Consider the following 11,829-nt stretch of genomic DNA (forward strand, 5'->3'; position numbering starts at 1 on the left):
AAGTTAACAACATCCAAAAAGGAAAAAAGAGTGTCAGTTTGCATTTTGTGATCCTCTTTTGTCTTTTATTGAGTATTTGATAATACAACTTGGCAGGATGAATTAAAAGCTGCATTTGATTCAAGAGATGAATTTATTGGGGCACTTGATACAGACACTGACATAGTTTCAGTGTATTTATTGACTGTGCTGAAAGTTAATCTTTGCTGAAAAAGATAAAGCTGTGTGTAACTGTCCTGATTAATGATGGATCAACCAACCTCACTGCTAATGACGTTATTACATCGGTCTCAAGATGAAATAACCAGCTTTAAATTGATTAAAGTAAAATAATTGCTTGTTGAGTCTTCATTTCCAAACGACTCCATTTCAGTGTTTCTGTGCACTGTGTTTCATCTGGTTGGGTCGAACCTACACGGTCAGACCGTTGAAGTGGTTCTGTCCTCTTAAAGGCACAGCGTGATGACGCCGCTCTGTGCGTCGGCCGGAAGACGCGTGTCTCTTTAACACGTCGCGCGGCCGTTGGTAGAGGTGAACGCGCGCGGCTGCGTGTGACTTTGGGCTGCCTTTTGGTGCTGTTCGGGTCGTTCAGTGGTCTCTTGCCCCGCTGTCGACCTTTGAAAGCCCGGGGCGGGAGTAGGCAGCTCCGGCGTCCGCGGCGCCCATTGGCTGCGCTCCTCGCCGCTTCCTATTGCGCATCGTGACCCAAACACAGCAGACAGTGCACAAGCGCGCACGCACACGCCTCGTGTTTGTACGTGCATGCACGCACGCACGCGCGCGCGCGACACCGCAGGAGCCCAAAGTCCTCCCAGGTCCGCGGCGCTCTTATAGACAGATCACGCGTTGACCCGAGCCCAGGAGAACCACGCGCTGCACACGGTCGCGACCCGCGGGGCAGGAAGGAGAGCGAGGACGGCGTGTGGGAGGAAGTCACTGTCGGAAGACGTCAACGCGCGCAGCCATGACCGAGAAACGGATGTCGCGGTGGTATTTCGGGGGGCTCGCGTCGTGCGGAGCGGCGTGCTGCACGCATCCTCTGGATCTGATCAAGGTGAGCCGAGGCGTGTGACCTTCCGCCGGTGTGTGGCCCCCAGAGGCCCCCAGAGGCCCGGATACCGCGCGTCAGCTGCCTCCAGCAGTAGAGACTCGCGGCCGGATGGATTAGTTGTTGACCCCCTCCCTGACCCCTCGTCGTGTTACTGTTCTAGATGGAGAGATCTGGCGGGGCGGCGGGCTCGTGGAGGGCCTGTCATCGCTGTAATGTCGGTCAGAATGGCTGAGGCTGCTCAAAAATAGGGCCGCGGTTCGGACAAGTGACAGCTTGTCACAACAACTACCGAGAACCGCGCATTATGCGGTGAGGCAATGGTTGTGTTTGCTTTAAGGTCACAGACCGGTACAATCCGGCCTAACAACTGACCACCTGACGTCACCATGGAAGCCAGACTGCCACTAACTGCTTTATATATTATTTGTGTAAAAGTGAAACGCCACACTGTGTGTGTGTGTGTGTGTGTGTCAGTCAGTTGAGTCATGCATGTTCACTGTTGCTAATCTGAGGAGTGAATCGGTCTCCTACATTAACGCCCTTTGCAGTCCTTACTTTACTTTGTATTAAAGACCTCTGACTGACGCCGTGTGTGATCACGCCGCTAATCAAAGCTCCTCTGGGGTGCTTGGGCCCAGTGGGCCTGCATTCCACTGTACTTGATGTCTGAATGCTAGATCTGACATGACTCCAAAGGCAGAGTGATGTATCAAATAGTAAAAAGGGATAAAATGCATTAATCATGCTTTTTGTTGTTGACTGGCTGTGCACATAGAGTGTACATAGTCTGGTTCATTCAGTAGATCACAGGAATAACCTGTATGGAGCCCTGTTTACGGTTTGCCTCCACTGGATGACACTTCTGCAGCTCCAACCTAAACAGGCTAAACTATAATGAGTGACTTCCCCTTGTGCATCTTACTGTGTAAACGAAAGCTTAGAATCAGCACTTCAATGAGCAACACGTGCCCAGTCATTGTTTTCCTTCAGGTCCTGCTGAACACAGGAATGTCTCCCTTGCTGTGTCAGTCATGTGATCCAGTCACAGTCCAACGTGGACAAGTGGAAGTTGGATCAGGAATGTTTTGAGTGTGGGTTTTATATAGTTGTGCTGGTCCACTATCTGAATTGGTTTTAGTGAGAAGCTGCATTAGTTGATGATACTGTCCCAATGTGATAGAATAATGGAAAAATGTATTAAAGTAATAATTGAGAAGACTTCATTCATACACATTGGTATCTATATGGTATATATCTATAGGAGTGTGAGGGCCCTGTTTATTTCAACTCAGAGCCCAACTCGGTGTTGTGAGTATTTCAAGGACATTGTTCCTTTGTGAGAAAGTAGTAACAAGAGGAATTGGTTCACATGGTGACACTGGTACATTTGCATAACATTAGGTGAGATTCAGCTGCTGTTTCCCTGTTTTCTTATTCATGTTTTCATTTCCTCTTTTGTGTAAACCCGGGTATCACTGAACCCATCTTGGGTGGAATATTTCCCCACATGTGTGTGTCTTCCTTTACTCACCTTGCTGATGAACAGGTTGTGTTACTTTAATATGCGAGCCACAGAAATGTTGCACAGAAGACTTCTAGATAAAATTCCTTAAAAGCCTTCAACATTTCCAGGATTATCAGGTGCCTTTTCAGTCAGCTCCTCGTCACTAGTGATGAAACCTTTTGGTTTGTCCTGAAATCTTTCAATAACTTAATGTTTCTTTCACTTCTGTGATCCCCTGCCGACATGTGCCCCCCCCCCCTCTCTAAGAATTAATTTGAATAACTTTTGTTTAGTGTCATCATCACTTATTCAGTTTATGAGCACAAACCTGAACCTAAACTAACACGAGGAACATGGTTGGCGTGTTCCTCCCCAGCATCTAAAAGGACTGAAATGACATGGCTGCTCTTTTGAGGAGAAAAAATGAGGCTATTGAGGCCAACTGTTCACTATTATGAAAAGATTATTGTTTACAAATATCTTAAGACTTAAGTTATTTTGTACTTGGCACATATTTAAACTTTATGAAAAGTGAAAGCTTTGTTTTGAAGGACTTCGTGGCCTTAAAGCCCAACGACAGATTAGAAGTGGAGCAAAGTTCACATCATGATGAGTAGATAAGGTGTGTGATAACTACACATTACTATCTTCCCTCTTTTACTCATCCTGCTCAGAGTTACAACATTTCTGTGATCCTGGAGAATCTTATTTTAAATCTGCTTCTGGGTTCAAAGCAGATGTTTGAAAGGTGCGAGTCATCGGACCTACTGACACATGGGGATGAGTTGCATCAGGTCATGTGTAGCATTCAGTGTTTTTGCAGCTTGTCCCACACTAAAATAAAATAAATCCAGACATCTCGCCCTCTATTGACTAGATTAGGCCTTTTTTTCTTTTAAATCATAAAAATATCCTTTTGAATGCTGAATTGGCGTTCAAAGAAGTGGCCGGTGGAGCCCCCAGCTGTTCGATTGGGTCAAACTGACGTGACCCACCGCTGTCCTTCCAGGTACACCTGCAGACCCAGCAGAAAGTGGAGAAGCGGATGTTGGGGATGGCCATCCATGTGGTTAAGAGCGACGGCGTGCTGGCCCTCTACAGTGGCCTCTCTGCCTCCCTTTGCAGACAGGTGCGTGTGTCTGTGTTTTTGGGTTTGTTGGTGCATTCATTAGTTTGTACTTTCTACTTGTATCTAAGCAGCAAGTCACCAGAGAGTCTCAGGACAACCACAGTGCTTTGACCTCCACCAAACAACATACAACAACACAATATATATGCACGCACAGCACAATTAACAGCAATGTGTTGTTGGTGTTTTTGCTCATCATCTTCTCCTCTCCTCTCAGATGTCCTATTCACTCACCAGATTTGCAATCTACGAGACGGTTCGGGACATGTTGGGCAGCACAGGCCAGGGCCCGATGCCCTTTTACCAGAAGGTGCTGCTGGGGGCCTTCGGAGGTGGGAACACACACCTTCAGCGTCTCTTATCGTTCTCTGCGCGCACACACACACACACACACACACACACACTCTTGCTGTGTCACCCAATGAGGATTGTGTGCTGTGGCTTCTCTACCAACAGGTTTCACTGGTGGCTTCGTGGGCTCTCCAGCAGACATGGTGAACGTCAGGTAAGATGATGATTTAATCCTCATTAATATTAACCTGAATTATTATATTTTTAAAACTAACTTTTTCTTCTGCTTCCAGGATGCAGAATGACATGAAACTACAACCAGAACTGAGGAGAAAGTGAGTTCCTTCTGTAGCAAAACCATTAGACGTCTTGAAGCTGTTATTGTTATTCAAGCCTGAATGTTTTGTCTTTCAGCTACAAACATGCCATCGATGGATTCTACAGAGTCTTCAGAGAAGGTGTGTGTGTGTGTGTGTGTGTGTGTGTGTGTGTCACCTTGTGAGGTCATGTCTGACTCGTGTCTCGGCCCACAGAGGGTGTGAGGAGACTCTTTTCAGGAGCCACCATGGCGTCCAGCAGAGGCGCGTTGGTCACTGTGGGACAGGCAAGTCAATGATGTAGAGTCTGTTCAATACGTGAAGATGATCTTATTTCATGAGAAATAGTCAAATTCAGAACCATCTGGAAATCCCCGGCCCCCTGAAGATGTAACCCTAGGGGAAACCCTGTAGCACCGTAGCATGGATACAACTATTCACATCCAATCAGTTCAGAAATGTGTGAACCCCGTCGTGCTCTAAAATGTAACCCGACTGACAGATCTTTCCTCCTCTGGTTTAGTTGGCGTGTTACGACCAGGCCAAGCAGCTGGTGCTGGGAACGGGCCTGATGGGAGATAACATTCTCACGCACTTTGTCTCCAGCTCCATTGCTGTGAGTATCAGGTTTCATTGTGTGTGTCCTGGAAGCCTCATTTAGTCAGTTGTGTTTAACTGATGACCTGCTCCTCTGCAGGGAGGCTGTGCTACGTTCTTGTGTCAACCTCTGGATGTCCTCAAAACAAGGCTGATGAGCTCAAAGGGAGAGTACACGGTGAGTGGATTGACCCCTCCATCTTCATCTCCTCTAATCGTTCCATTAGTGTGTTTATCCATCCGCTTCATTCTTCAGCGTTTGTTTTAATCCAGTCTCTCTCTCTCTCTCTCTCTCTCCAGGGGGTGAGGCATTGCTTAACAGAAACTGCCAAGCTTGGTCCGCTGGCATTTTATAAGGTAGAACAGCACACTATAATTTAAACCCCACTGAGGTTATAAAAGCAAGGAATAACATTTAGTTATATTATACAAATTCTGTGGCAGATGCTCAAACCAAGATGTTGCAGGTCATAATCAGCTGAATCATATTAAGAATCATGGACACTTGTCTCTTCTTTAGAAAGCCGTACAGCAGCCAGTCAGCTGCAGTCATTTGTGCAGCTTGACAATGTACTTACAATAGATAGATACTTAATGGTCTTCAACCACCACCGCTAACGAAACAACGTCTGCTTGAGGCTACCTTCAGTTACAGGAAGCTGAGTTTGCAACTGTAAAGTGTATTTCTTCATGCATAACCCTTTGATGTGACAGTCATTTAGTATTTGAGTAGAAGAACTACAACACTGTTCCAGCTTGAACTTCTTGTCTGTGGGTAAGTGAGCAGGGAGCTCTACAGGAAACATCCCAGTGCAGAGGATGCTATGGATGGGGATGACTTTGTCAGGGAGCTGGCAGACCCTGATATATATATATATATATATATATATATATATATTTACCTTATCTACCTAAAAGATGCCAAAAATAAATGACCTGGATATTTTAACTTTAAAAATAAAAGCAGGCTGGCTACAAGTTCCGTGTGATAGATTACATTTTCTAAACAATGGGCAACACGCCTCCTTATAACAAAGAACTTCTACTTTTTAAGCGTGTCTTCAAGTTCAATTCAGCACATCAACTCTAAACCGAGGGATCTGATGGATGATCTGATACCTCATTTTGTTACAGGGTCTCGTCCCCGCTGGAATCCGCTTGATTCCTCACACCGTGCTCACCTTCATCTTCCTCGAGCAGCTCAAGAAATACTTCGGCATTCGCATCATCTCCTGATCACGCTGTCACGAGCCCCCCCCCGCCCCCCCCGCAACAACCCCGTCATCGCTCGACTCCGGGCTTTAGGAGGCTAGAAACGGCGCCATGTACAGATTATTTTGGACTTGTGCATGTTTTTCTCTTTTTGCTCTTCTTCCATCTCACAGCCAGCGAAATCAATCGGCTTAGAATCAAAATGATGTTGTGAAAGAAGATGCTAAATATAAAAAGGTGTCTTACAGTGACCTAAAGGGCTTGGAGAGAAGATTAAAATGAGATCTGATGAATATCAAGTGGCGTTAGTTCAATACAAATGAGTATTAATTTGAAACGAATTGCTAATCTGATTTGGCTATTTATGTAATCTGAGTCTCTACTTGTCCAGTTCACTGTACAAAACACAAACTAAACCATTGCAGCCTTTGAATCTGTGCCTATATATAATGTCCCCAAAAGCCATTACTAAAATGTGACTTAACAAATGTCGTTACGTAGTAATCATTTAACAGCGATGAGCCCATGTGATGCGTCCAGAATGGTTAATTGTTTTTGTTTTTTCTTCATTGAATTCATGTTTTATAACTTGATCAACTAGCAGGTTAAATGTTATAATGACCCATACCTCATTCCGATTGCTCTAAGTGTTACACGCTTAAATCTTCTGGAGAAGAGGACCAAGTTTGTTTTGTCTTGTAGGAGCGAGTTTTTGTGGGAAAACTGTGCCTCAGACTGGTGGTGGGTTTGGTGGAATCACTTTGTTTTTCAGTCCCAATTTCATTCTATAAGACCACTTAAACTCCTTTTAGTTCTGTTTAATAATACTGATGCCTGTAGACTGTACAAGAGCATGTGGTGTTACTGTCTCCTTCAGCCAGACTTCATGACTCAGGATGCTACTCGGTTTTGTAAGATTCCCTTTGACTAACACTGGCTAACCACATGGGAAACATGCTCTGAAAGGAAAAAACGTTTTGACTTTGTAATGTCAGCGGCACCAAGGTGTAATGTTTCTGACATTTGCGTCCCAGTTGTTGTGGGGTAAGTGTGGTCCGATGCAGACTCTGTAGTGTATCTGCTCTGTGACAGAGTCCTGCTGCCTGACCAATGGGAGTCCTCCAGGTGGCAGCATGTGACTGAACAATAGTCTGCACCTTCATCTAAGGATGCACGAGGGGGGAAAAAGAACAAAGGAGAGCCACAAACTCTGAGCAACCTTTTGTGATATGAACCTGCGTGTTGTAATGCTCACGCACCCCTCAAACCCCCCCAGGTGCTGTAGATCAGTGACTCCTGTGGACCTGGCATTATTCACTCATGTAACTGGAAGTACGCACCGTTCTGGGTGTTTTGAATTTATATTTTGCAACTACTAACTGTTGATTTTGGAATTAAAATACTAATGAAAAACATGGTTTCATTGTCTTTTTTGGTTAAAATGTCCTTCTGTTTAAAGTCACCACACAATGTTAGAGTTCTAATGAGTTAAAAGCTGCAGGCCCTGGGATGAGTGTTGAGTCCATGTCATGAAACCAAAGGGGGGGGGGGGGGGGGGGCAGGACTTTTCGACTGCCACACGCTAAAATGATCCTGATCTGCGTCAAGCTTCACCTTCTGGGATTTGCCCTCATCAAAACACTAAATGTAAATGTGACCCAAGATCAGTTGTTATCTGGCTGAGTCTGAGTCTTCACCGTGGGACAGGATCACACAATCAGAGGGTTAAGAGGGAATTACGCTTAACGTTATCAACATGCAATCCATCACATGCAAAGCATTAATGAGTAAGCGCTCACCTCGACCACCACGTACCATGTGGGGATTTATTCGGGATATTAGTCCTCTCTGCAGGGACAGCTGTGCTGTGAGAAGGGAGAATGGGTCTTGAAGTTTGATTCTTTTAAAGATCAATTTCCTTCAATAACATGTTGGAATTCAAATGAAGGACTTGATCAAATTTCTTCATTTTGTTAAAGCTAAGAAATGTAAGAAGCAACTCTTATGATACAGAGCTACAAGGTTTTTTTTTTCTGTGTGTGTGTGTGTCCTGTGTGTGTGTGTGTGTCCTGTGTGTGTGTGTGTGTCCTGTGTGTGTGTGTCCTGTGTGTGTGTGTCCTGTGTGTGTGTGTCCTGTGTGTGTGTGTCCTGTGTGTGTGTGTGTGTCCTGTGTGTGTGTGTCCTGTGTGTGTGTGTGTCCTGTGTGTGTGTGTGTGTCCTGTGTGCGTGCATGCGGGCGTACCAATGACTGATCAGATGTGTTATGAGTATTTGACCCTGTTAACCTGCGGCCTCACACTGATTGCTCTCCTGTCACTCATCAATAGCAACTGACCGTCTGGTGTAATTACCTGTTTCCCCCCCTGTGACACGTATAACTCAGTGTGTGTGTGTGATTATGGGGATTAGTGTGTTTTATGCGTGGGTGAGTGACGGAAGGATTAGAGGGATTGGGTGAAATAACTAATAAAGTGTATAAATGTCTTTGTGCACACGCAGCTCTCAGTGAAAGGAAACACAGGCTTGATCTATGAGTGCAAGCTGACTTTAATTAGGTTTTCCTTAAGTGTAATTAAAGGGTCTTTGAGAATTCCATCCACAACATGATGCTGGGTGTCTTCACGTTTCCACTCATGGTTCATAATGATTTTATTGTTCGTGTCACAGTAAAACAACATTTGATTGTGGACTTGCAGATTGTTGCCACATCTCACAGCAAAGGGCTGTTAGAACCATATTTCTTATCAATTGTGAACAGATGGGGGAAATATATATATATATATATAAATATATATATATGCCAGCTGGAAAAAAAAGGCAAAGACAGATTGTTGGCATGCATCTAATGATTCCCATTCTTTCTCAGTTGCTTTTCATTAAAAGCAAAATAATTAGTTGGAACTGGGTTTATCTGCGAGGCACCAGCAGGAAACGATGAGTCAAAACATCTCAAAGAAAAGACCTTATTTTTTAAAGTTTTAAGTAAGGAATATTTATCTGTGTCCAAGGTTTCTGCTGACTACAGCCGCCTTTGAAACATATTTTAATGTTGGCCGCCTGCTCGCTGACTTCCACAGGTGAACACCCTGCTGCAGCAGACATACATTTGGGCCCCCGACACCTTTTACTACCTTTTACTACCCCCCCCATCATCACGTACAAATAACGAGTCGTCTGCATCCGTAATGTTTATTACTAGATTAGTTTTCTTTCTGTAATAAATGGTTTAAAACGGTCTGCATGTCCTGAATTCCTTCAGTTACCGACTGTTAATAATGAGAGACATTTCTAAAGTGTTTAAACATGATTGAGCTTCCACTCTGTGTTCTTAGGTCTTCAGAATACTTCAGACAAAGGTGGAAAGTTGTATTACTCTGGAATCAGGCTTTATTGAGTTAATACAGTACCTTTATTAAGTCAGGTAGGTTAAATAATGTTGATCACCTTTCCAACAGAGACCTGAGAAAAACAAACATACGACAACAACAACTTTGAAGGCAAACAACTGTCAATCAAGCATCTAAAAGGTATGAATAAGCTATAGGGCTAAAATGGGTTTGACAAAAATGTCAATGATCCATTTATGGTCGCCGTGTCGAAGTTTTATTTTGTTAATTTTCCAAAATTTAAGAAAAAAGTGCTGGGGCTAATTTGATTAAGATGCCAGTTTAGTTTTATTGAGAAGGTTTTTTCACAATTAGGGAGAGAAATTAAAAATAAACTAATCAAATGGAACAGATGGTAGCAAAGATTCTTATTATGAAGATCTCCATTTACCATCTGCACAATGTTTAAAAATGAATTGTAATGAGACATCTTTCTGAACTCAAAGCATCACTGCAATATAATGAATAATAAGCAACAAATAAGAGAAATGTGTTTTTGTCATGTGAAGCAGCTCTGACGTTAGAGGGCCTTTTCTTGTTCTTGTCATTCAAGCGCATACAATACATCTATTATTCTTTAGAAAAGGTTGTCCAATAATGACTCACACAACATGCTTTTTAGCCCTTTAAACTGTGTGTGTGTGTGTGTGTGTGTGTGTGTGTGTGTGTGTGTGTGTGTGTGTGTGTGTGTGTGTGTGTGTGTGTGTGTGAGAGAGAGCCTTAGAAAATCAATTCAGTCAGTTGATGCTTTATACTTCAAACTCTCTCTGAACCTTGACATTCAATATTATTTAATATCTTAAATCATCATTGCAGCTTATCAAATTATTATGATTAAATGCTTAAATCTGCTTCACTTATATGCTTGTGTTTGAGTGTGTGTGTGTGTGTGTGTGTGTGTGTGTGTGTAAATGATGGCTGGCATGTCTTCTGAATGCTGTTGAAACAGTTGATTCCCGATAATTATGCAGAAAAAGCAGTTAACCCTTTTGCAGTCGGACGGGTTATTAAATGACACACGTTGTTTAACATCACAACCACTTCTTGGGATTTGTGACTCAAGCTGTGGCTCGTTGTTCTGTTCATTCACCGTTCCTCCTGGTCAAGAACTCACCCCTAAAGACTCCCACTCAGATCCACTCAGATCATCAGATCATTGACAATCAGGGAGGTTAAAGATTAATAATAATTTGACCACGGGGACATGTTAAACCAAGGTGTCTTTAAACTTGTACTCATTCAGTTTGCCTAATTAAAGGATGAAAGGTAGTCGCTGTGCCCTTTGGAATAATGGCGTGTGCCACACTGAACATGGACCACAGAAAGAGAGCTATCTCAGGAGATGCATGTTGAAAGGTAAAAGCCTAAAAGACCTTCTCCGAGCAGCTTGATGTTGCACTTATTATTCAGAAGTGTAAGGTCCACAGAACTGCAGCCGACCTGCCTGGACGTGGCTGCAGGAGGAATATCGATGACAAATTGAAGAGACGGATAATAGGAAATAATAAAAATAATAACCAAAGAGCCCAGAACATCACAAAAAAGCAAGACGAGAATTTGGCAACATGCATACTGACATCTACAGTTGTGACATGTCACATAAGCTTCAGCGATATAAGAAGCATACAAAGAAAAGAACACGGTACCCACTGTGAAACATGGAGAGGGCTCTCTACGTTCTGGTGCTGCTGTGCTGCATCTGGAACACGGTGTCTTGAATCTGTGCGATGAAATCTCACGACTGTCGAGACCTTCTGGAGCAGAATGTGGTGCCCATGGATCCTCCAGCATAATGACCTAAAGCTCACAGCTAAAAACACCCTTATGGCTAAGTGCTAAACATTGGACTGTTCTGTAGCCTTCCATGAGCTGTGATCTAAATCCCATTGAACACATTTGGAAGGAGCTGAAACTTTGTGTATTTCTTTGAAAAGCCAAGAGATGAATTGCCGTCCTATGTTATTGAACATTAAGCAGGATAAAACCATCTTTCATTAATCACACAGAAACCATGTTTACTGAACAACATTCAGATATGTACACAGGCTGGGATCCAACCTGCTTAAAACTAACTGCATTTAGAATAATTCTACAGGAAGCTCAAAGAGTGATATTTCAAAATAATGGTCCAAAAGCACGGTGCCAGACAAAAAATGCTCAATACGATGGGATGTTTTATTCCGCCAGGGCGGTCGAGGGGCAGAGGATGACTACAACTTCCTGAATTAAAGGCCAATTTAACAGCAATGATGGTTTAGATCCTGCATGTGTGGCATCATGCTGAAGGGAAGGAAGCCAAACCCCTTCAGAGGGAAGAGACACGACCCTGAAGCAAAGGAACC

The 11,829-nt window shown here is 43.6% G+C and overlaps 1 protein-coding gene across 1 annotated transcript; it reads left to right on the top strand.

The window, feature by feature from the left end:
* Positions 1-489: 489 nt before the first annotated feature.
* On the top strand, positions 490-7,523 carry slc25a10b (solute carrier family 25 member 10b). The gene is made up of 11 exons (XM_037472239.2): positions 490-1,054; positions 3,565-3,684; positions 3,902-4,016; positions 4,141-4,189; positions 4,269-4,310; positions 4,390-4,433; positions 4,509-4,579; positions 4,816-4,908; positions 4,990-5,067; positions 5,190-5,246; positions 6,024-7,523. The coding sequence occupies exons 1-11, from the start codon at positions 965-967 to the stop codon at positions 6,123-6,125; spliced, it is 861 nt and encodes a 286-aa protein (XP_037328136.2). The 5' UTR covers positions 490-964; the 3' UTR covers positions 6,126-7,523.
* Positions 7,524-11,829: the final 4,306 nt, after the last annotated feature.

The sequence above is a fragment of the Pungitius pungitius genome, chromosome 9 (genome assembly GCF_949316345.1).
Source record: "Pungitius pungitius chromosome 9, fPunPun2.1, whole genome shotgun sequence".
Lineage (NCBI taxonomy): Eukaryota > Metazoa > Chordata > Actinopteri > Perciformes > Gasterosteidae > Pungitius > Pungitius pungitius.